This window comes from Typopeltis vanoorti, chromosome 9, assembly GCF_054136105.1.
Source record: "Typopeltis vanoorti isolate ZY-2024b chromosome 9, IOZ_Tvanoo_1.0, whole genome shotgun sequence".
Taxonomy (NCBI): Eukaryota; Metazoa; Arthropoda; class Arachnida; order Uropygi; family Thelyphonidae; genus Typopeltis; species Typopeltis vanoorti.
This window is the reverse complement of record NC_143557.1, coordinates 94,250,293-94,277,645: the sequence shown is the minus strand read 5'-3', so window position 1 is coordinate 94,277,645 and position 27,353 is coordinate 94,250,293. Positions and strand designations below refer to the sequence as shown.

General features: G+C 35.3%; 1 protein-coding gene across 3 annotated transcripts in view; it reads right to left on the bottom strand.

Annotated features, from left to right (window-relative positions):
- The window catches only part of LOC150103262 (FH1/FH2 domain-containing protein 3-like), a 469,484-nt gene that overhangs the window by 126,120 nt on the left and 316,011 nt on the right, over window positions 1–27,353 (bottom strand). For all 3 annotated transcript variants that reach the window (XM_090397848.1, XM_090397849.1, XM_090397847.1), the window contains 2 exons: window positions 23,485–23,628; window positions 21,693–21,757 (listed from right to left, as the gene is read on the bottom strand). In XM_090397848.1, coding sequence (XP_090253974.1) covers window positions 21,693–21,757; window positions 23,485–23,628 — 209 coding nt within the window. The remainder of the gene's footprint in view (window positions 1–21,692; window positions 21,758–23,484; window positions 23,629–27,353) is intronic.

The window sequence follows — 27,353 nt, the reverse complement described above, 5'->3', positions numbered from 1 at the left end:
CCTAAATCTCTAACTTCATCTATTTCCTGAAGTACAGTTCCATCAATGTGATACACAGCTTGTAATCTATTTATTCCGAAATGCATAACATTTCATTTCTCCACATTAAACTGACACCCATTATCTTTTGCCCTGCAGGCTCTCCACATCGCCTTGATTAACTATTACTCTACCTAATTTCGCATCATCAGCAAACAACTGAATATTTCCTTTCTGGTCATTTTCTATATCATTTATGCACAAATTAAACAGCAATGGTCCTAGCACTGAACCTTACAGCATACCACTGTCACCTGTTTTTGCCTCGATTCTGTCCCACCATATACCACTTTTTTTATATTTGTCCAGCAGCCACCCACTTATTCACTTAACCAGTGTCATATCCATCCCCATTTGTTCTATTTGCATAACAGAGTTCCATGTGGTATTCTGTCAAATGCCTTTGCAAAATCAACTTCCTTATCTCTACTTGTTAATGTGTTTATCCATTAACATATTCATTATCCAACTCAGCTGTTACTCTTTAGAAAAAGTTAGTAAATTACTAAGGCATGACCATGCCTGAGATACTGATTGGTCTGTTATTTGCTACTGCAGTTTTAGAACCTTCCTTATGCAAGGGAATTATTTTGCCCTCTTTCACTCCCTTCGAACTCTGCCAGAGCCGAGACTTAAATTAATGAGCCTAGTTAAAGGCACTGCCAGTTCCCTTACAAAACCCTAGGTGATATCCTATCTCATCCCACAGCTGTATTGACATTGAGATTCGGCGATATCCTAAAAACCTCCAATTCATCCACCTCTGTTCCCACATTAATATCTATCACATAAGTTAATGCAGTAACCTCACTAGGATAATATATATTCTTGCAAAGTGGTCACTCAGTAACTTAACTATTTTATCTGCTTCTGTCTCTTCACGACCATCATCACTCATTAAGGTTAATCGTTCACAGTCATTCTTCCTCTTATTTGCCACATAATGAAAGAACTCTTTGGGATTTCCTTTGGCTTGCTTGGCCAAAGGAAATCCCAAGGTTTGCTGTTCACCTTTCTCTTTATATACCCTCCACAGCATTTTCTTCTTCTGCAGCTCATGCTTAATGATATTACTCATCCATCTAACTCCTACTCGATTAACTCTCCTTACCCCTAGGTATATAATTTAATACTGCTTTCTCTAGTTGACCCTTAACTATCTCCCATGCCTACTAACATCCTTCCCTTTCAGGGTTTTATGCCATGGCACAGCTTTGAGCTTCCTCTTAATCTTTTCATAATCACCTGCCTTGTAGTTTCACATATATATCCCTTCTTGACAGAACATTCCCCATTTTTTACAATCTTTCAAGACAGCATGGTCACTGTAACTAACTAGTGGTAATGTGGTCACCTTGGTTATGGATAGTTCTTTTGATCCTATAACCAGGTCTAATACCCTCCCACCACTAGTCCCCCTCCATCACATGCTGCCTTATGTTGTGTTGTGTCGACTGTGCCATTTTGTTGGATCCTACTTTCTACTCCGATGTGTATTCTAGTTGTTGATTGACTCCTCATTCGAACACAGAGAATATTTATTTTTAACTGTGCCACTCTATGTTCAAATTTGCATGAGCAACGTTGAGGAATCAACCATCAACCAATCTATATTATTACTAACTTAATTTTAGGCCGGGGTTCTCTTTATTATATAGGGTTCCTGCTAAGATTCGAATTATTTTAATGAGCGGTGCAATGAAGAAATCAGGCAAATACAAGATTCAATTCAAATAAAATTATTTATTTTATTTGAATTTACATCAAATATACATCAAATTTACATCAAAGCAAAGAATTCTAGTTGGGAAAATACAGTTAAACAATAATTAAGTTTTCACTGAGATACTAGCAAACTATTCAGCTGAGTATAATAATTATGATTAGAACTTAAGCTTACACATTATATTCTTATTATCAAGGATTCTTATCACAACTTCACTCTGATTAAAGTTATTATTCAATACAGTTTAAATGTCAACTTAAACCATTAGTTTAAGTTGATATTTAAACTGTTTAACCATTCAGAACAATTATAAAATATAAACCATCAGACAATCATTTGAAGATTTCAAAGTTCTGTCAACCTAGCAAAATAGTTTGCAGAAATTTCAGTTTTCAATATTACATTAAGTTTCTTACAACAGGCTTCTCTATATCACTCTTTCAGTCTTGAACTATTAATCCAAATGGTACAATATTTGGCAGGACAAGAGAGTAATGTCTCACTACATCACACATGCAATCTTGAATAAATACAGCAATAAGGATTAAATTATGTTCGCTGGAAATAAGTTCGCTACTTCACACCTGGCATAGAAAAGATAATCTTACCAGCATAAGCAATATAGCTTCTTCACATCGAGAATCCTATGAACACACTTAAATTCTTGTTGACTTTCACTTTGAGACTATACGAACTTAAAAGAATCTTCTGTTTCCGTAAATGATTAATAGACTCAGGAGAATATATCCTTTTGCACTGGTCCAACTTAACTTACAATTTTTTTATTTTCTTTCTTATTATCCCTTGATCTGCATTATTCCAGTGCAAGGCAATAGGAAATTACAATAGGATCAGAACTCCGTAAGTCAAAGTGCCAAGCGATTCCCAGTCTTTCTTATTCCATTTATGCCATGTTAATCAGCCACCTTCCTTGCCTGCTTCCCTACTCCCCTGTGTGTCACTTTTTCATGAACTGCTTATCAAATCCTCTTCTCCTTTCCTGCCAAAATCTGTTCTCTCTCTCTCTCTCTCTCGTTTTGTTTATATCCAACTCGCTTCATGCATCCTGTACACTGTAACACACGCTAAGGCACGCGCTAGCTAAAAGTAACATAATTTCTCATAGCAGCCAATCAAGTGTTATCTTAAGGAATTTCCTGGATACATTAAAAATGCACATATTACAGTTTTTAACATTATATTAAAGGAATTAAATTCACAAAATAATTGATATTTTAATACATAGCTTTCCATAACTGTAATTTATCCCAAAACTTTATAAATAAATAAATATTGATTAACATAACTTGGAAGAAATTACATAAATAGCATATTATGAACATGAGACTATTAGTTTAAAAAAAAAAAAAAATTTTGCTCAGGGAATGGTAGATTATGTTGGACTCTGAATGATGTATTAACAATTTTCATTTTTCTTCATTCAGAACCCAATACATAACGACCATATATTCCGGCGTATAAGTTGACTTTTCAGCATTGAAAAAAAAGTACTAAATTTTTTAGGTTGACTTATACACTGGGTCAAAAATTGATTGCTTTCCAAGAAAAAACTAGTACATATCATACTCTGCTAAATTTATTAGCAATATACAAAAAGGGTAAATAAGTAAAAATATTTCAACTTATATAAAATTTATTTACAGAAAAAATTATTTACATGTTATATAATTATTTATTTACAAAAGAAAATAGGTAGGTAACTACACAATTAAAATTTAATTTTCACTGTCTGAATATATGAAAAGTTCATTGTACTCTGGTTCTTTTCTTTTAGGCTAACACGGTGATCAGAATGCATTTTTGAAAATTATGGAGACAACTACCGTGTTTGGATAAAAACTTTAGTTTAATATAACTAAAATCTACATTCGACGTTTTGACCTTTATGTCAAGGTCATCTTCTGGAGCGTACAAATATACACAAGAAACAAACTATAATACAATCAAACTGGTTCGTTAAAGACACTGACCAACCACTACCACAATTGTTGGCCTGACCTCTGGTGAAAAAAAAAAATAAAATAAAATAAAATAATAATAAAAAAAAATAAAAAAAAATAAAAAATAAAAAAAAAATATATATATATATATAGATAAAAAAAAAAAAATTATACATCAACGCCAGAGTCCTATTATTAGTGTTGTCTAATATATATATATATATATATATATATTAACATCATTCCAGCCAGTTAGTATGGAATGGTTTCTAATACTAGTTACGGATTGGCTAGAGTCCTGACTTATGCTGGATCTTTCATATTAGGTAGGCTGAATGTGTGCCATCCAGATCCTTGGAATTTTCATGCCATCTTTGTTATTGATATTTGGGTGGTTTATCAGGATTTCGTAGGATTCCTTAAATTTCCTTTCGTACCAGGTTTTTGTGCGGTATAAGGAGCAGATGCTTTTCCAGTTGATTTGGTGTAAGGTGTCGAGTGCATGGTCTGAGAGGCCTGCTTCACCATAATGGTTATATTCCGTCCTGTTTATTACCAATGTACAGTAAGTTACAGGTGCAGCGGATGCAACAGACTCCAGGATGTGCTAATGGGAGGAGAGGATCCTTAGAGGAGCTGAATATGGTTTTAAGTTTAGTGGGTAGTTTAAAGGTGGCATTGAGGTTATAATATTGTAGGATTCTGTTGATTTTTTCTGATAACCACATTCCTCGGCCACCTGAACAAACAACACGAATGCATACAATTTACCATCAAAATCGAAAACCAAAATTCGCTCCCGTTCCTAGACACACTAGTTACACGTCTTCCTTCAGGCAGTCTATCCTTCACGGTCTACCGAAAACCCACACACACTGGCCAATACATATATGCGAATTCATACCACCACCCATCGCAAAAATATGGAGTCATTAACACCCTTAAAAACAGAGCCAAAACCATTTGCTCTAACCAGCAATCCCTGAAACAAGAACTAAAAATCATTTGTGACACATTCATAAATAATGGCTATAACAAAAATACTGTTAATAAAATACTCTATAAAACTACAACAAAAACGAATCTAGATTACAGTAAAACCATAGCCATCCCATACATTAAAGGGTTATCAGAAAAAATCAACAGAATCCTACAACATTATAACCTCAATGCCACCTTTAAACCACCCACTAAACTTAAAACCATATTCAGCTCCTCTCCTCCCATTAGCACATCCTGGAGTCTGTTGCATCCACTGCACCTGTAACTTACCGTACATTGGTGAAACAGGACGGACAATCCCTATATGCAAGAAAGAACACATTAGACACATTAAATATAACCATTATGGTGAAACGGGCCTCTCAGACCACGCACTCAACACCTTACACCAAATCAACTGGAAAAGCACCTGCTCCTTACACTACACAAAAACCTGGTACGAAAGGAAATTTAAGGAATCCTGCAAAATCCTGATAAACCACCCAAATATCAATAACAAAGATGGCATGAAAATTCCAAGGATCTGGATGGCACACATTCAGCCTACCTAATATGAAAGATCCAGCATAAGTCAGGACTCTAGCCAATCCGTAACTAGTATTAGAAATCATTCCATACCAACTGGCTGGAATGATGTTAATATATATATGTTACCGCTAAAGTGCGAAAACTGTTAATGTGCACATTACCTAGCTAATCTGCAGATTAACTGATTTGCTCCGTTAACGTGCGGAATCAAGAGTTTTCCGCATTTTACCTAGGTAATGTGCACATTAATGGCTTCCGTATCGTTAAAGTTCAAAAGTTTGTTTCTCTCATTTCCTTTCCCTACTCCTTCCCCCCTCTCCCTCCACTTTTAGTTTGGTTTTTTAATAAGTAAACATAATTTTATCATGTTTTTTTCCTTAATTGTAATAATATTTTATTTTAAACCGTTTGATTCCTTGTATTATATTAATTGATTGATGATTGATTCTATCAACTAATTTGTTGATTGTTTGATTGTATTAACTTGATTCTTTAGATATCAAAAAATAAATAAATAACATTATCTTAATTTAAACATACAGAAACGTTGCTGTTGTTCCAGCAAAGATCTTATTTTCACTTTAACTAGTGCCTAGTAGGTAATGTGCAGATTACCTAGGTAATTTGCAGATTACCTAGGTAATTTGCAGATTACCTAGGTAATTTGCAGATTACCTAGGTAATTTGAGAAATGAAACAATTTTCCGCACATTAACGGATCACCGTAGTTAATTTGCACAATGCCTAGATAATCTGCAGAATAACTGATTTCTGCACTTTAGCGGTAACATATATATATATTAGACAACACTAATAATAGGACTCTAGCGTTGATGTATAATTTTTTTATTTTATATATATATATATATATATATATATATATATATATATATATATATATGATGACTACTACTATTTAAAAAATATATATACATATATATATATATTTTTTTTTTAAAATTTAATTTAATTTAATTTTTTTATTTTATTTTATTTTATTTAATTTTTTTTTTTTTTTCACCAGAGGTCAGGCCAACAATTGTGGTAGCGGTCGGTCAGTGTCTTTAACGAACCAGTTTGATTGTAGTATAGCTTGTATCCTGTGTATATTTGTACGCTCCAGAAGAAGACCTTGACATAAAGGGTGAAACGTTGAATGTAGATTTTAGTTATATTAAACTAAAGTTTTTATTCAAACATGGTAGTTGTCTCCATAATTTTCAAAAATGCGTACTCTGGTTCTGTAATTTCTTCCAGTATATCGTCATATAAATTGTATTCGTTTTCTCCATCAGATTTAGCATCAATTTCGTCATCATTGTAAACAAAATCATCTTCCGAGCCATCTAATTTGTTAGATATAGCACATTTTTTAAAAGATTTTATTACTGTATCTGGTTTTATTTCATCCCATGTTTTCGCAACCAATTCACACATAGTCACCAAAGACACATGTCGCATTTGTCCTCCTTTTGTGTAACTTTTCTCTCCTTGCATCCACATTCCACTGTTTTCGTAAACTGTCTTTAAATGGCTTGTTTATACAAACATCCAATGGTTGCTAGTAAAGTTAACCCATTTGGAATCTGCCATATTGGTATTATTCTCTCTTAATAAAGATTTTGTGCTCTCTCCTTTAAATGGGATTTGAACATGTCCCACACTAAAAGACTGTTTGGATTTTTTAATGCACCTTGTCGTGTATTCCAAATATTTTTTATCCACAGTTTAACTCCTGCTTCGTCCATCCAACCATTCTCATGAACATGGACAAACACGTTTCTTGGAATTTTGATCTCTGGCATTGTTTTTCTTTAAAAATTATCATAGGTTTTAATTTAGTACCATCAGCTATACAAGCAAGTACAACTGTGAAATGGCTTTTTTCATGTCCAGTTGTTTTTAAAGAAATAGTTTTACTTCCTTTCAATTCTACTGTTCTATTCCCGATCATGTCAAACATAACTGGAGTTTCATCCATATTTCCAATTTGAGACAATAAATAATTTTTTTGCTTTCTTTTAGCAATTATAAATCTTTGAAAATTTAATAACTTATCATCCAAATCCTTTGGCAGCTTCTGTACGATTTTCGTTTTTAGTCAAAGCACTAAATTTTTCCTTTCCATAAACCAGCTACACCAACTCACTGTAGCTTTGAAGTTTTCGCTGTCCTTTTTATTTGCTTTTCCCCACTTCAAAGCAAATAAAGGAATATTATTTCTCGTTATAACGAGTCCATTTTGGCGATTTTCTCGAACCCAATCCACAACATTATTTTCCAGAATAGGCCACTTACAAATTCCTTTCCATAATGCGCACTTATTTTTTGGCATTTTCATTATTAAAGTTTAATGTTTTCTCCAATCGCGAACTAGTTTTTCCGTTTACTCCGAACTGACGTGCAGCAACACAGTTAGTATTTTCTTTTGCAAATTTAATCACTTTGCACTTAAAATTCGCATCATATTTCATTCTTTTAAAAGGAGCAATTGCACTTTAGTTCACTATTGGTCAACTGGTCAATACGAAATAAAATTTCTTTTGTCAACTAGGTATTTTATATCTTTTTGCTAAAACAAAGAATGGAAGGACCTAAAAAGGCAGTTATGATCCTAGTGGTTGATACCTGTATAAAAATTTTACTTAAAAATTGTCATAATTTTTATTTTTAAAGAAATTTTTTGAGCCGACTTATACGACGAGTATACTATAAAAACTCAAATAAACTCAAAAAATTCCAATATCGACTTATACGCCAGGTCGACTTGTACGCCCTAACATACAGTAATTGAGGAACAGCAGGAATAACATGCATTCTTATTACATATGAGTCTACATCAAACCATCTTGTTCATTTTTGAATTCTGTTGACTTAAACTATAGGCTACATACTCTGTATATACAGTGTACTGTTTAAGCCATATAACTGCAATGTTTTTAAAAGTTCTTCCCTTCCCTTGACACCTCATCATATGCCTTTTTGAAATCTAAAGTTTATAAACAGATCATTATTATATTCCAATGATTTCGTGACTATTTTTATCAAAAGTATAAAAAGTGAACCTGATATTCCCTAAATGGTCTGAATCTGATTTGTTCTTTTATCCAAAACTTTCTCTGCAATTTTTCTTACTCTTCTCTACAGTATGCTTGAATAAATCTTAACTGGAACAATCACCAAGAAATTCCTCTTAATAGATCTGAATTATATCATTCACTAAAAACGTGCATAGCTAAAAATTTGAGCATTTCAGTTCAAATATCATTTGTTCAGCTGCATTTCCCAATATCATATTTCTGAATACTTTTTCTACCTTCATTATTTTTCTATCTCCAGCACTCAAATACATTCATGACTGCACTGCTCCTGGATATTTTCTACTATTCTTGTGTCACTGCTTACGTTGTTCCATAATTTTTCAAAGCAATTTCAGCTAGTCTGGTTGACTATGTGGATAGTTTATTTGATTGTTAACCAAGAGATATTTGGAATTTTCTTTAGGTGGTAGATGTAGATGAATTTCATCGCTTAGTTTAGTCTGAAACTGCTACCAGCTGATTGGAGGATTGAAATGGATTTAAAAAGAAGTTCTGCATTTGGTTCCTACAGCAGAGTTTCTGGATTATCTAGTCCTTAGCCTACCTATAGCACTGATATCAAGCCACTATAAGTTTAAGTTTTTTTTTTTTTCTTTTGTGGGATTCGTATAAAATAAATTATTCCAGACATTTAAAATATCCTTAACTTTAATTTTTATGTTGCAATATTATTTCCTCCATTTCTAAGCTTTTCAATATTATGCTGCCTATATGTACCAGCTGTCATACCTGTTCTTGAATTCATTAACAATACTTGCACACACAATATCCAATGGCAATCAATTCCAATCACGCACCACTCTATTAGAGAAAAATCTAGCTCTCACTCCCTTCTTGATGGCATTCATTCTCAATTTCCAAGGATGCCCTCTCATCCTTTCCCCACCCTGCATAAAATTAAAAATTACATCAAAAAATCCTGTATGACCCTTTCAGCAATTTGTAATTCTCAATCATATCAACCCTCTTTCTCCTGTTTGACAGTGTCTGCAGTTTACAAATTCTCAATCTGTCTTCTTAATCAGTATACCACAATCCTGATATAATTTTTAACAACTCTCCTTTGCACCCTCTCCACTGTATCAGAATCCCCATGGAAACCAGGAGACCAGACCTGCACACAACAGTTTAAGTGAAATCTTATCTGGCCTTGTAAAGAGGCAAAATGACTTTCTTATCTTTACATGCCAAAGTTTGCTTCAACATTACAATTATTCTCTGAGTTGCATTTGCAATCTTTACTATATTGCCCTTGAACTTCAATTTCCTATCTATTAAAACTCCATGATCCCTAGCCTGATCAGTTTCTTCTAGCATAATCTTACCAATATAATATGATATTAGATATCTAATCAACACCAAGATGCATGACTTTATCTTTACTAATATTTACTTTACATTCACTACATATAAAAGTAGTAATGTAAGTACTCAAATTGATTATATTATGGCAGACCACCTGTCCCTCAAGACCTTCAAAGACTGCAAGGTAATACTGGGAGAACTACTCATCACACAATACAGACTGCTGGTAGCAGAGCTACTGATGTTGAACCCAGTGAAAAGATCTTTTCTCTGTGGCTTTTAGAGAAAAGATCTTTAAAATCCAATATCATAACTTGACTGGCAAGAGGGATGAAATATTTTTGGTGATCTTGTGAATTTCCTGCATCGAGAGGAACTTCGAGGCTTGGTGAATAAAATAGGGGATGGCTTCCAATGATACTGCACTAAACAGGCTGCACCCCATTTAGGCATATCAAAGATGCCTATAAATGGCAATGATGAAACTAGATTGAAGGAAGAAGGACAAGTTTTGTAATGAGAAACTCCTTTTCAAACAATGGCAGCAAACTAAAACCAAAGAAGGATACAAGAAGAACCATAGCATAAACAAAAGCTAGTAGTGCCGATTATTTTTATGCATGACTCAAAATGACAAAAACAATAAGGAAATCTTCAAGATCGCAAAACAGGCATTGTAGTTCAAAAGACCAAAACAGCCAAATACATAAAGAATGAATGGGGATATTACTGAAAAAGAATGAAGACATAAGACAGAGATAGGAGTATTACCATCAACTGCTAAATGAAACCTACCCTAGTGAAATCCCAGAATCAGAAGTGAAAAAGAAAAATTGATAAAATAGTATACAACAAAATCACAGTACCTGATTCTGGTTGAATTGTAGAAATTGTTGGGTGTGGTAGGTGTAACCTTCCTGAGAAATCTCTTCAATGGAATCCTCATAAAAAGAATGCCAGGAATAGAGGAAAAGCTCTGTAATATTCTTCAATAAAAATAAAGGAGATGTGCAACTCTGAGAATTACAGAGCCATAAAATTCATGTCCCACTAATTCAAAATATGGGAGCAAGTGCTCAATCTTGCTCTGGCATCAAACGAGGAAAGATTGAGAAGATGCAACTTGCAGAGTCTGGTGGATAGGAGGAAGAGGGGAGATATGATAGAGACCACCTACAAGTTATTAAGGGGTTGTTATAGGATCAATGCAGGAGAGGTTCTACAGAAAATAGTGGGAGATCAGAGGTCTTCCCTAGAAACTGTATAAAGAGGGTGTGAGTAGGGGGAATGAGAAGCAGGTTTTTTTCATGCAGAGTTGTGAATGATTGGAATGCCTTGCCTGACAGTGTGGTGTAGTGTATGCAGAGAATTTGAGTGTGTTTAAAGCATGGTATGATGAGCTGTGTGTATGATAAAAAGACCTCCTAGATGAGTCTTTGACTCCATGGGGTCTTGGGTAATAATAATAATAACAACAACAAAATGACCCTACACATATTAACCTCAAAAAAGCCTTTGATCGGGTTCCACAGAAATTAATATGGCAAGCACTGAGATCACAGCAGATCCAAAAACATTATGTTAACCAAGTGAAAGACGTATACTGGAATGTCACAACCAAAGTGAGAGGCCCAGTAGGAACCAACAAAGAATTGGAAATCAAGGTGGAAGTACGTCAAGGATTGGCACTAAATCTGCTGCTGTTTAAACTTGTTATGAACTATCTAACACAGACATTCAATGACTTGCCCCATGAGATATTTTATGTGCTGATGACATTGTCTTGATTAGCAATGATGTTCATTATGATATTGTTTGAATTTATCGAACAATATCATAATGAACACTGCTCTGGAAATTGGTGTCTTGTGAATCAGCAAACAGGAGACCAAGTATATGTGCTATAATTTTTCAAATGGCTCTAACAATAACACCATATACCTCCAAGATACCCTACTCAAGAAGGTTGACAGCTTTAAGTACTTGGGCTCAATCCTCACAAAGGATGGCACCATCGACACAGATGTGGAACACAACATGAACACTGGCTGGATGAAATGAAGAGCATTGTCTGGAATATAATGTAGCAGAAGGATGCTAGTATGAGTAAAGGGAGAGATAAATAAAATAGCAGTATAATCCGCCATTCGGAAAATCACCTGGAGAAGATAAGCTAGGTTCAGAACTATATAAATACGCAGGAACAAGATTCAAAAAAAGACTCTTACTATTTTTAAATAAAATTTACTCAACTGGTATCCCCCCCCAATAGAATGGAAAAAAGCAATTGTGATTCCTATCTTTAAGAAAGGTAATAGAGATGACCCTAAAAGCTATAGAGGTATCAGTATACTAAATTCCTGTTACAAAATATATAGCAGAATCTTAAATAACAAACTAATGAAATATTCCGAAAACTTTATTCTAGAGGTACAGAATGGATTTAGAAAAGGACGATCATGTATAGACCCAGCCTTTTGCCTAAAATTAATAGTAGAGAAAAGAAGAGAATATAATTTGGAAACACATATTGCATTTATTGACTTTGAAAAAGCATTTGACAAAGTTAAAAGAAACATATTATTTAACAGATTCTGAAGATAACTTGCAGAAAGCTATTTTAAATCTAAATGAGATATCCAAAGATTATGGTATGATAATATCAACAGAAAAATCAAAAAACTATGGCCTTTAAAGGACAAGATCCAGCAAGAACTAAAATAGTAATAGATAACAAGATCTTAGAACAGGTGAATTCATTTTACTACCTAGGTTGTATGATCACATATAAAAATGAAAAAGATATAAACGTAAAAATTGCAAAATATTTAAAAATAACAGGTGTAATTAACTCTATATTTAAACCAAACCTAGTTCAAAAACAAACCAGGCTAAAAGTATACAATACATTAGCCTTACCGGTCTTAATGTATGGAAGTGAAATCTGGACAATAAAACAAAAAGACAAACAAAGATTAACAACAGCAGAAATGAAGTTTATGAGAAAAACTGCAAAGTATACCTATTTGATCACAAAAGAAACGAAGATATTATGAAAGAATTAAACCAAGAACCAGTAATAGAAAAATTTAAAAATATAAACATAAATGGATGGAACACGTTCAAAGAATGGTACAAGCCATTAGGAAAAAGAAAACCAGGACGTCCTCTTAAACGATGACTTCTAAGGCCGGAACAGGCCATGCTAGGCCTAAATCCTTGATACGTATGATGATGATGATTCACCATTATATATGGCACCAAATGTTCGTCCCTTAAGAATCAACAAGAATAAAAGCTATGCACCACTGAGATGAAGATGATGAGACAGGCCAGAGATGTTACCATGCCAGATAGTGTGTGTGTGTGTGTGTGTGTGTGTGTGTGTGTGTGTGTGTGTGTGTGTGTGTGTGTGTGTGTGTGTGTGTGTGTGTGTGTGTGTGTGTGTGTGTGTGTGTGTGTGTGTGTGTGTAATGAACACATCTGTGGAGAGGTTCAAAGTTAGATCTAATACTGATAAAATAACTGAGTGGTAGCATAGACGGTTTGGACATTTTGTGAGATGCCCTGTAGATAACATAACATGGAAGGTAATAGAAATGTGTACAGAACTGAGGGGACTTGGCAGACCAGTTTAACATGGATGTCCCTTATAACAAAAAACATCAAATACTATCCAACAACCATGGACAGAATATCCCGGCGATTACAGAATAAAAGCTATGCACCACTGAGATGAAGATGATGAGACAGGCCAGAGATGTTACCATGCCAGATAGTGTGTGTGTGTGTGTATAATGAACACATCTGTGGAGAGGTTCAAAGTTAGATCTAATATTGATAAAATAACTGAGAGGTAGCATAGACAGTTTGGACATTTTGTGAGATGCCCTGTAGATAACATAACATGGAAGGTAATAGAAATGTGTACAGAACTGAGGGGACTTGGCAGACCAGTTTAACATGGATGTCCCTTATAACAAAAAACATCAAATACTATCCAACAACCATGGACAGAATATCCCGGCGATTACAGACTAGGAGAGCTGACTCAAAGTAAAATAGGATAATGGCGAGGAAAAAGGGGTACTTAAGGGTCAAAGCTGTATAACTGAGAGGAGACCTCCACATAGCCTTTAAAGGAATGCAGAGAACCGACCAGGGCTTCTGACCTAATGTCCAATCCTCACCTTCTCGTGGTGCACCCTATTGGATACTGAATGAACGAGAATGGTTGCTTGTTGGAAATTTGAGATTTAGCCGACCAAATTGTATTCTTATTGATTAAACCAAAATACAAAATGATGGTACAACATGACAAAATTTCATGCCGGCTGGGGCGTTGCCCAGTTAAACAAGGCCCCCGTTGTTTTCACCAGGGAACCAGGATGAACAGCGAAAAGTCAGCTACTGGAACAAATCTGAAAGCACACCCCAACTCAACATTACCAGAGTTAAAGATCGGTACTATCAATATAAAAAGCCTGAATGGCAAAGAAATGGAGCTAGCTGAGGAATTAGATAAGTACCAGATCAACATAATAGGGGTGACTGAAACAAAAAAGACAAAAACTGGTGAGATCTTTCTGAGCAATAAATACAAAATGTTATATTCAGGCAATGACAATCAAGGAAAAGAAGGAGTAGCCATAGTATTCAACACAAAATATGAGGCATATCTTCTTGAATGGCAGGCAGTCTCAAGTAGAGTAATGTAGCCAAATATGAGAATGGGGAACTGGAAAATGAGACTTATTTGTGCCTATGGTCCCACAGAAGGTTCTACTAAGGTAGAAGTGGTGGAATTTTTTAAGGTTTTAGAAAAAGAAAGTGACACAATGAAAAAGGAAAAGTTGGTGCTTTTCCTTTTTCATTGTGTCACTTGTTGGGGATCTAAATAGCAGAGTAGGAAATGATTATCAGACATACAAAATTATTTTGGGAAAATTTGGAGAAAAGAGCAAAGCTAATAATAATGGCAAATATCTGTTGGATTTCTGCTCAGGACATGGACTAGTTATTACTAACACCATGTTACAACATAAAAATGTGTACAAATTCATATGGAGAGAAGAAGCAAGGAATAAGAAAAGTTTCATTGACTATGTTATTGTTGATAGCCCTGGTGCAGGGCACCAGAGTGCTGAGAGGATTTGAAATTGGAAGTGATCACTATTTAGTCTTAAGCAGGATAAAATTGAATTTCATATTGAAAAGAATAACATGTAAGAAAGTTTTAAAGCAAATAAAAGTTGAGCAGCTCTCAGATGTGAACTATAGACTAAAATACACAAAGATTATTGAAGAAAAAATGAAAGAGTTTGAGAACAGGAACTATACCTTGGAGATTCATTGGCAAACCTTGAAGAAAACCCTGATTGATTCAGCCAGAGAGGCATGTGGTGAAGTTGTCTGCAAGGATAGAAAAATTAGAACTCCATGGTGAACACAGGAAGTTAAAGAGACAGTGAAGGAAAAGAAGAAAGCATATCAAAAGTTCCTGGCAAATAAGTCAGCTTTTGCTCTTAGAGAAAACAGAGACAAATGTAAGAAAGCTAAACACTGTGTAAAACTAGCTAAACACAAGTCATGGGAGGACTTTGGCAAGAACATAGAAAATAAATATCAAGAAGGTGAGAGATATTTTGGAGGTTGTTGAAGAAGCTTAGAAATGGAGGAAAGAGTGCTGTAAAAGGAATTAGAGATGATAAAGGTGACATGAAAACAGGAGAAAGAGATATCCTTGAAGTATAGAGTAATTACTTTGAAAAATTGCTAAATGAAACAAGCAGTAATAGCACAGTGGTAAAAAACACTCAACAGGCATACAGTCAGGAATACATATCCATACTTGAAGTAGAAAAAGCCATCAAAGGCTTGAAATGTGGAAAGGCAGCAGGAGTAGAAGATATTCGACCAGAAATGGTGTCGAGGCTAGCTGGTGAACGGATGTGCTATCGGAGATCTCCTGAGAGATTTGTGTTATTTGTTGATTTATTGGTGTTTTGGATTCAATTTAATGGCTTAAGTGTTTAATTTTGGTATATTATTGGAGCTCTATTAGCGTGGTTAGTGTACTAAAGTGTTTTATAACATAATCTATGTCGGGAAGTCGCCGCTAGATGAATTCATAATGTGTAGTGTTCGTGCAAGCTCCAGATAAGATAAGTATCATTTTCAGTTATCAATACAAATTACTTAATATTGTGTAGTTTTATTTTGTTTGCCTTGCGTATTTTAGTGCGTCTATTTTTGGTGTGTTATAACGTATAATTTGACAAAACACGTTACAGATAAGTATGGCACCTGTGCGAAGGAAAATGGCGGCCAGTAATGAAGGTTCGCCACCGTTATCAAAGAACGGTAGCATAAAAGAAATGAGTCAATGTACTAGCTGTGAAATGTACGCTTTGTGGAGTGCGGTCGGAGTGTGGTTAGATGATAATAAAGGATTGAATGTGTGTAGAAAATGTAGGGAGAATGCGGAATTGAAGTGTATTTCGGATCGTGAGTGTGATATTTTTGTCAACCTTCAGAACGAAGGAAATAGGGATATGACAAGAAACGACAAGGTTGTACATGAAAATTGTGAGAGTGTGAATGTAGAAAGTGTGAATGATAGTATAAATGGTTTCTCAGAGAAAAAAACAAGATGAGATAGATGCATTGAGTGAGATCGCGTTGTTGAATAGTGCGACAGAAAGAGCAAAACAGCAGCTAGAGTGCATGAACAAAAGTAGACTGAATGAACCAACCAATAATAAAAGGTATGACAGGAAAAATAGACGTATGAATGTGAACATGAACAAAATGAAGGATAGAGTGCTGTATGGAGACTCTTTAGTACGAGGTGTGTTAGTAGAGGATTTGACAAAATCGTACCAACCTGGTGCGACCATAAAGGACGTAACTGCGTCTATTAGAGAGCAAAAGGAAAGGGTGAAAGAAATGATTGTTGTGGCAGGTACGAATGATTTGAAAGGAGATTAAATGGAAATGATAGAAGACCTGAATGAATTGTTTGAGGTAGCAAAAGAAAAGAGTGAGAGAGTTAGAATGATTAGTCTTTTGCCACGGTATGACAGTGAAATGTTTAAAAGGAGGGCTATAATTGCAAATGACTTTATGCGTGGGTTATGTATGACGAGTGGTGTGGAATTTGTGGATGTGTGGAGTGAGTTTGATGGGCGAAAGGATCTATATAAGATGGATGGCTTGCATTTGAATGGTTACGGTGTAAGAAGACTTGAGAAAGTGTTGCTGAATGTAGTGGATGTGCAAATTCAGGGAAACTAGATTTGTTGGGGGGGGGGAGTAGAGATACAGTCCTTATGGAGGCAGTTGAATGTAAGAATGAATATAATATGCCAGAGCAAATAAGGACAACAAATCTGAGTGGGATAGTTAATATAAGGCATCAAGGTAGGGTTGGGGCTAATGGGGGTCTTAAATTCATGTACACTAATACTAGGAGTATTAGGAACAAGAAGGAAGAGTTTTTGGCCATGGTTGGCACTTCCAGACCACAGGTTATAGGTATTAGTGAAACATGGCTGACTGTAGATGATATAACTAGTGGGATTGAATGTGATGGGTATAGTGTGTTCAGGAATGACAGAGAGAATAAAATGGGGGGAGGAGTATTGTTGATGATAGCTGATGAGCTCCAGCCAAGGAGAATAGAAGTTGAATTGCAGGATAGAGAAAAGAGCACATTTGAGGCCATTTGGTGTGAGATTGTGGCTAGCAGAACTAAATATACAATTGGGTGCTGCTATAGACCAGGTGATGGAAAAGATGGTGGTGACAGTATGCACAAGCAAATAGAAGAAATGGGTGGAAGGAGGGTGATTATTATGGGAGATTTCAACTATGGTCGCATTGATTGGAGTGAGGAGAGGACACACGGGAGGAAGGAACTGGATTTTATGCGGTTATTAAGGGATAACTATCTGCGACAGCATGTAATGGAAAATACTAGGGGTCAGAGAGTGCTTGACCTAGTAATTACATCTGAGGATTTGGCTGTAACAAATATGACCACATTGCCACCAATCGGTGAGAGTAATCATAGGGTCTTAACTTGGGAGGCGGCTAAAGGTGTAGAATTTTCAATTAAGACAGGGTACATGTGGAATTATCGGGCTGGAAAGTATGACAAGCTTAGGAGTTTGATTGGTTCAGTGCCATGGCATGTACAACTGCAAGGCCTAGAAGTTGATAGTGCATGGGAGGTAGTTAAGAAGTGCTTGCATGAAGCAATGGCTGACTGTATACCTAGAGTCCGAATAATAAATCAAGTAGGGGTTAAATGGATGAATAACACCATTAAGCTTGAGTTGCAAAAAAAGAAACAACTATGGAGGGAATTTAAGGAGAAGGGTGACCGGCAGGCACATGAACGGTATAAAGCGCAGGCCAGAAGGGTGACGAGTGTGGTAAGAAAAGCAAAAAAGGATTACGAAAGAACATTGGCCATGCAGACTAAAGAGAATCCTAAACAGTTTTTTTAGATATGTAGCAAGTAAAAGGAAAAACGTACATGGCAGATTGATTTTAAAGAATGCCGATGGTAGGGAGGTAACTGAATCAGTTGAGATAGTTGAGTTACTGAGTGAGCACTTTGCAAAAGTATATCATCCAGGTGGTGACATTGCAGAAACGAATAAACCAGTAGATTATACGGGAATTGTGGTTAATGAAGTGGAGGTGAGTAGTCTATTGCATAACCTCAATGTCAATACATCTGTGGGATTGGATGGTATACCAGCTCGTGTTGTACGAGCAGCTAAAGAATTGTCAGTACCCTTGACCATTTTGTTTAATTTGAGTCTTGGGTCTGGGTTAGTCCCGAGCGGGTGGAAAGAGGGGAAAATAGTTCCACTGCATAAAGGTGATTCCAAGACTGCTGTTATAAATTACCGACCGATTAGCATATCAGGAATCATTGTCAAGGTCTTAGAGAAAATAGTCAAGAGGAAAATGGGATACTGTATCGGGGACAGCATGGTTTTGTGAAGGGTAGGTCATGCCTCAGTAACTTGCTCACGTATTATAACACAGTGACGGCTGAACTGGATAAGGGTAATGGGTTTACGGTGATTCTACTGGACCTTGCCAAGGCCTTTGACAGGATTCCACATGGAATTCTAATCAGTAAATTGCAGCATATGGGAATGGACATAGGGTTGGTGAGATGGATAGGAGGGTGGTTGACGGAGAAATATCAGAGAGTCGTTTACTCGGGAGTAGAGTCCACAAGACGGCCTGTGACTAGTGGTGTGCCACAAGGATCTGTTCTTGGACCACTGCTGTTTAATTTGTTCATAAATGATATAGGAAATGATCTGAGAGGAACAGTTCATTTGTTTGCGGATGATGCGAAGTTGGGTAGGGCAATAGTGAATGCAGATGACGTCAAAATTTTGCAGGATGATTTGGATAGATTGGAGGTCTGGGCTAAGGAGAATGGATGTCAGTTTAATGTGGCAAAATGTAAGGTTATGCATTTTGGGGTGAAAAGATTGGCGGCAGTTTACTGCATTGGTGGAACCGTGCTCCAGGAAATTGATGAGGCACGAGATTTAGGAGTGTTGGTAGATAAGGAATTGAAATTTAGTCGACACATTGCAGAAGTGACCAAAACAGCTCATCAAATCACTTGGTTGCTAAAGAATACGTTGACAAGCAGAGACAAGCAGGTTATTGTTCCTCTGTATCGAGCCTTGATAAGACCCCATCTAGACTACTGTGCTCAGATTTGGTCACCTAGGTTTCTTCTTGATGGGGAGGAGGTGGAGAGGATCCAGAGGCGAGTGACCAAGATGATAGCAGGTCTGTGGAATGAACCGTATGAGAACAGGTCGAGGATTTGTGGGTTGCAAAAATTGGTTGATAGGCGGAGGAGGGGAGATATGATTGAGACATTCAAATTACTGAAGGGTTTCTATAAAATTAATTCAGAAGATATTTTTGAGAACAGGGCTGGTTGTGGGAGGACTAGGGGACATCCATGGAAACTGGGCAAAAGTGTGGTTAGTAAAGGTGTTAGAGCTGGGTTCTTTACTTTTAGAGTAGTGAATGAGTGGAATGCGCTCCCTGAGTCTGTGGTGGATGCTGTGACAGTGAATGAGTTTAAGGCGAGGTATGATAGATACTGTATGAATGTCAAATAGTTGTGATGAATATGATTTGGGGCCTCCCTCGATGAGTCCAATGACTTCCTGGAGTTGCCCGTAATAATAGTAATAATAGTAATTACAGTGGCTGCACTGATAGTTCAGAATGTCTGGACAGAGGGACGAATTCCCAATGATTGGAGTAGAGCTCTCATAGTACCTATATATAAAAAGGGAAATAAAACTGAATGTGAGAATTACAGAGGTATATCCGTACTGAGTGTTCCTGGTAAGATATATGCAAGTATACTTGAGAAACGGTTGAGAAGAATTGTGGAAGAAAAGCTTGGTGAAGAACAAGCTGGATTCAGGTCAAATAGAGGCTGTCAGGATCAGATCTTCACTTTATGACAAATAGTGCAGAAATCATGAGAATATAACAAAGATCTGTATTTAAGTTTTGTCGATTTGGAAAAGGCATATGACAAGGTGCCAAGATATTTGATACGCTACAGTTATATCGTGTCAATGGGGCATTATATCAAGCAATACTTAGTCTTTATTTGAGTTGTAAGTCAGCAGTTATAATTGAAGGAAGTACAGGAAGATGGTTTAATATCAAATCTGGTGTGAGACAAGGATGTACATTATCCCCTCTGTTATTCATTATCTATGTGGATCACATTATGAAGGAAAGGGTATTAAACATGATATCAAAATTGGAGATGTTAATGTCAGCTCTTTGCTTTATGAGGATGATGTTATAGTTCTAAATAAATCTGCTACAAGTCTGCAAGATTCTCTGACTAAATTGAATAACTGTTGTAATAGATATGGTATGAAGATCAGCAATAAAAAGACAAAGATAATGAAAATCGGCAGAATCATTGAAAATGTCAACTGTGTTGTGAATGGAGAACCTGTGGAACAAGTAAAACATTTCAGCTACTTAGGCACAATTTTTAGTGAAGATGGTAAATTAAATATAGAAATAAACAACAGAATCAACAAAGTTGATATGGTAGGAAGTCAATTGAATAAATTCATATGGAATAAGAGAAAAATTAGTCGGAACACTAAATTAGCTGTATACAAGACAGTGTTCAAACCAGTTTTAACTTATGGATCTGAGAGCTGGGTCAGAAGTAAAACACTTGACCAAAGACTAGAGATATGAGATATGATATGATAGTCCTGAGAAAGATTAGTGGTGTGAACAGATGGCATCAATGGCAATATCATATTAAAAATGACAATATTAGGAAAGAACTTGACATTGTCAGCATCCAGGAATGCGTTAGCAGAGCTAATCTGAGGTGGTATGATCATTTAAACAGAATAGGTGAGGAAAGATTAGCAAAACAAGTGTTCTCTGCCAGGTTGGCAGGAAAACGACCCAGAGGAAGACCAAGATATAGGTGGATTGATATGGTACAAAGTGCCTTAGACGATAGAAATATAAGATTTGATAATGTTGGAGTCTTGACAAGTAACAGACTGATTTGGAGGGAAAATGTAGATAGGAAGTTAGTAATGATGTAAATTTTTCATGTAGTACTATCATATCCTGTACACACCCCTTGAGGGTACATTGCAGGAATTTGATGATGATGATGAAGAAAAAGAAGTATTTAGTGTGGTCTTAAGATATTCTTAACGTAAGCTATAAATTAATCTAGTAATGTCTAGCAATCATAATGTAAGCTACAGACAAAAACTTACATAAATTGTATACTTAATACACATATACAAATGATAACATAAATTCAAGCATTCTTTCAATAGAAATATATGAAATGTAACAAATCAGAGTTACGAAATTGGTATACTCAGATAAATCACGGCATTTGATACTAGTTTCAAATAAGAGTTATTTTAAATAAGAATTATTAATGGATTAGTTTTTTCCTACCTTAATCTAATATCCAGTGGTAATGGTTTACCATCAGGATCGCCATCTTCATGCTTCAGAACTGCCTAATTGAAGAAAGTAATATAAAAATACCTTGTATTTTAGCCAAAAAAAAAAAAAAAAATGGTAGAGAGGCTTTTACAAATTAACAAATGTCCACAGCATCAACAGACAATTTACTGTTTAATTTTCATTCATTGTATTCTATTCTTATAATCTATAATACAGTTTAACTCTCTGGTTTTTAACTTTTTTTTATTGTAAAAATGCTCCTGGATATCTGTACTAGATAGCACATAAAGCTAGATAAGTAGTTAAGAATTAATAAGATTCTTTATGTGGCCTTTATTCCAGAAGCTTCAAGATAATCAATATAACTTCAAAAACTGCTCACATTCATCCTCTTTTGCCCTTGTTTTAATTTGCTATTAAATAGAGTGGGAGGGGGGGGGGCTTGCACATTTGAATGATCTTGTGAGCTATACTGGGGGTAGAATTGCTACCAGAGGGCCTCCCAAGCCTGACAAGATCACAGGTGAGGGATCAAATGAAGAGAGTCGTCCTGGTCCTCCAGATTGGGGGATTGAGCATGGGCTGATAACTGCATCTCATAAAAAATAAACTAGTCACAAAACATGTACTAAGTAATCTTCATTGGATGGACTTAAATGGATAATTGACCCAGGCCTTGGAATGAATAGGTTCATGGAATGTGAGAAGCTTGTATAGAATTGGAGCATATCAAGAAATCGTACATAAATTAAATAGATATAAATTAAAGATGCCAAGAAATGATATTCTTGGTTTAATCCTTTATCCAAGTGTAAGCAAACAAAGTTTGTACGTGAAGTAATTTCATGACTGGGCAACCATATATTATTATTATTATTATTACTTGACACCTCCAGGGAGTCCAAAGACTCATTAAGCGAGGGCATCTACTCTACAACTCTCTATCTCCACCAGCCACAATGAACCACAACTACACCAAAGCCATCTACTGCCTACTACTTTCACAGACAATCAGAAACATCCAAGCCCACGGCGGGATTCGAACCTGCAGCCTTTTGGCTGGAAAGCGGATAAGCGAACCACTCGGCCAATCAGGTGGGCTAATATAGAGGCTAATGACTTCACATCACTTACCTTGTATATGGAAATCACTTGTGTATTTTCTAACATTTTTCCACTATTATGCTTCTTACTTTAGGCAATACAGTACTGTATTGCCTCATTTTTTAAAAGTAAATTCAAGAATAAATATCTGCTAGCCAGTGTATGTTAACAGAAATTTCACATTCTTAATACAGTTTCAATGACCCTGTAAGATGTGTTTTACCTTAAAGAGATTTGTTTACAATTGTATTTTTTTTTATTAGTGCCTTGTATTGTGAATTAAACCATGGCTTTTAAAAAAAGCTTTGTGTTCTGAAAACTGTGATCTCCAGTTTGTAGTGGTGGGCCTCTCATCAGTAGTCACAAATCTCCTCAGAAAATTGGACAGATATGTAGATTACAAAAATAGATATGATAATAATTAAATAAAACGCAAATATTATATAACATAATAAAATTGGTGATACTTTTTTTTTATTGTTTACGACTACTCTTTTTGTTAAGTAGTCACCAGTTCATGTAGGGAACAACTAGTTCCTAACATGAAACATCTAGTTTAGAAAAAATAAATAAAAAAATAATAAAGATTCAGATATTTGTTCCTTTTATAATTTGAAATTGACATTTTTCAAAATAACAGTTCTATAGCTAAATAAATTGATTGAATTAAACCTACCTCATATATCTGAAACTGCTGAAGCAAGTCAAGATCTGTACCCTGTTTTGACATATAATGTTGAATGATATGTTCCATACCCTGTTCTTCCAGTGCATCTACAATGTCATAATAAGTATCTTGATCTGGAATTCCATTTAAGGTCTAAAATTCAAATAAATTCAAACAATATTAGCATACATAGTCCATGTGTTTAATGATTAATCATTAAACATTTACAAATGCCAAGTAATTGCAACATGAATTTAGAATGTATATTAAATTTCAAAAAACCTATCACTGCAACCAGGGTTGCCGAGAGAAATTTTCGGTCCCGTGACAAGTCTGTGGTCCGGGCCCCACTTAAAAAAGTGCATCAATTTTGTTTAATAAAAAAAGTCATATAAACATTAAACATTTATTTAAAAAAAGTGTACAATAAATTCAAAATTCGATAAATTACATACCATACAAAATACAAACATTAAATAAAAAGAGAATTTTTAAATTTTTAAAAATTCAGCCGACTGCAACAACCTTGTACAAACGCCTATTGACGTCATCACCCGCTATAACTACAGCGATCTGCGCCAAGAAAATCAGTGTCTTCTGGACACTCACGGTGAGCTAAAGAGCATAGCCATCTGTCCAAAACAAAACACAGTATCATTCTCGATATGCCATTATCCTTTATCATTGTTGTATTATTACAAGAATTAAAACCATGCATTATAAACACAGTTATGTGATACATCGGGCCCCTTCTCGATGCTTCATGACAAAAGTCTCAGATGTCACCCCCCCTCTCAGCGGCCCTGACTGCAACTAAAAATAGTTTTTAAGTTTTGTATATGCTTTTACATAATATTTTCTTATAAATCACATAATATTTTCTTACAAATCACATAATATTTTCTTTCAATAAAAATTACAATTAATTTGAAGTTATGTTTTGTCACTAGCAGGATCCTGGGAAATAAAGTATTTCCTCTTGCACAACAGGGAAAGAGAATACACAAGCAATTAATAGAGAAAAAAAATAAAATAAAGAGTGTAATGTATCGTTGATGGTGTACTATGTAGTGTTTTGTACTGTAGATGGTGGGTTGTGTCCAGCAGATATGTGAGTTGTGGAGTGGCCTCCCACAATGTGTCCTGGGACTTCATGGAGGTGTTACATTATGATGATAATAATATTAGATAAACAAAATTTACATTTACAAATTAACTTTCTAATATGGCTTATATATTATAACTTTTTCCAGTTTAAATCAGATCCATCCATTTATCTGTACTCTGAGTGAAATGTACTAAGAACGCTTATTTAACATTATGCATTATCGTTCTATATTTTATAACAAACTTACCATTTACAGCTAAGGCAAAATGTTCTGGAGTATTTGAAAAAGCTTAGCAGTGGATGAGAACGATAAGAAGAATCACAAATGAAAAAAAAAGTTAACATGAAAAACTGAAGACAAAGATATTCTAGATGTCTGGAGGAATTACTGAAGAATTGTTAAATGAAATAAGAAATGACAGAATAGTGGGGTGGAGGTAAATATATTCAGGAGGAATGAAATCAGGAGTATGGATCAATACTTGATATGTACTCCTGATACATAGAAAAAGTCATCATGTGGGAAACCAGATGAAATAGATGATGTTCGACCAGAAACGCAATATGGAATATAGAAATGTTACTATATGCTACATTATGTAATTCAGAAGGCGTAGTCAGAAGGTTGAATTCCAGATGATTAGAGTAGCTCTCATAGTACTCATCTACAAAAAGAAAGAAAAATAAAACTGAATGTGAGAATTAGAGGAAATTCCCTACTGGGTGTTCCAGGTAAGATTTGTACAAGCATAATTAGAAGAGGTTATGAAAAATTAGCATTATAATTAGCAAATAGCATATCAAATAATCAGGATCAGATTTTCATTTTAAGACAAACAGTTGACTAGTATTTTTATATGCATTTTTGGTGTTGACAAATAAGAGACTGATTTTAGAGGAAAATTGTTGATCACAGATTAATAATAATGTTAACTTAATCATGTAGTGCTGTCACTATATGATTAAGTTAACATAGTAGCCAGAACAACCCTTGATAATGATGACAAGGACAAACGGTTGAGAAATGACCTGGCAGGAGGCATTTCATTGGAATGTTTGTGTAAAGAAGGCTCCTGTTTCAGATGTTTTTTGGAATAATTAATTGTAAATAATTTTGTTTATGAGTAAGAGTTGCTGTAAAAGTTGTGCACTTACAGTGGTTCTAGTGTGTGTGTGTGTGTGTATGTGGGTTTATTAGTTAAGTTTATTTATGAAATCATTAAACTTAGAGCTTAGTATTGTAACCAGTGAAGGAAAGATGGTGACGGCTTTGTCCTTGCAGGAATTTAATATTGATTTCAGTTGTTTTGTGAAATGTGAGGTGTGTGCTATATGTATTCGTTCATTTATATAGATAAATTATGAATAATTAAGGCAGATGTAAGGATGATGTGTGTGTGAAGTGAAAAAGTTTTGAAAAAACGAATGAGCGATCTGATGAACTAAACAATTGATAGTAAGAAAGACAAAAGATGAAATGAAATGGTTGCATTAATTCAGACTGTTCACCCAAGACTTGTTGGAATAAGTGAGACCTGGGTGGATGAGGATGACGTCCTTACAGGAATAGAGATGGAAGAGTTTGATGTGTTTCATGAAGATAGAAAATGAATGCTATTGATGATAGATAAAGAGTTATGTCCATACAAGGTAGAGATGCAAGAAGAAAATAGTGTCAGTGGTTTTGAGGCAGAATGGTGTGTGAGATAGAGGTGAAAAGAATGAAATACTTAGACAGATGTTATTACAGACCTCGTAACATGGAAGGTAGTGACCATGAAATGTATAATCAAATTAGCCAAGCAAATAAGAGAAGAGTGATCATTATGGGCAATTTTAATTATGGCAATATTGACTGCGATAATGAGATAGCAACTGGAAGTAAAAATAAGTTTCTTGAGTTTTTGAGGGACAACTACCTCAGGCAGTATGTCATATGAGGATTGAGGGTCTTGGATTTGATCATCTCATCAAAGAGGATGTTATTATAAATGAGGTGTCAAATCACTCTCCAGTTGATGAGAGTAACCAAGAAGTGATTACCTGGGTGGTTGCCAGCAGTGTGAAGGCCTCTGTGAGGAAATGATATATGTGGAACTAGAAGGCTGGTGATTATGAGAAGCTTAGGAGACAGCTTGCAAGGAATGAGGAGTTGGTTGGAAAAGAGCTTGGATGATATTCAAGAACTATCTAGCAGAAGCAATGTCTAAATGTATATCAAGGGTCAGAAGGTCAAATAAGGTACATGTGAAATGAATGAATGAAGAGATTAGGCATGTAATACAGAGGAAAAAAGGCATTATGGAGGTAGCATAAGAGGAGTGGTAATAATCAATTCCATGAGGATTACAAAGAACAGGCAAGGAGGGTGACTTGGTTGGTAAGAGTAGCAAAAATGAAGTATGAACAGCAGTTAGCTAATGAAGCAAAAAGGAATTCTAGGGAATTCTTTCGATATGTAGCCAGGAAAAAAAAAAAAAAAAGAATGATTATGGAAGGATGACACTGACTGGAGAAAATGGTATAAGAACATCTGTTGCAGAAGATATAGTTGAAATAATCAATGAGCAGTTCATGAAGGTCTTTCATTCTTGTGAATATGAAAATTTGAGAGCCATTGATGACGAGGAGGAGAGACTGACTAAATGAGCAAGAGATATATAGCAAATTCAGCAAACTTGATATTAATAAGGCTGTCGGAGTTGATAATATATCACCACACATTTTGAAGGAAGGGAGTTGGCATCTACCTTGACATATTTGTTTAATA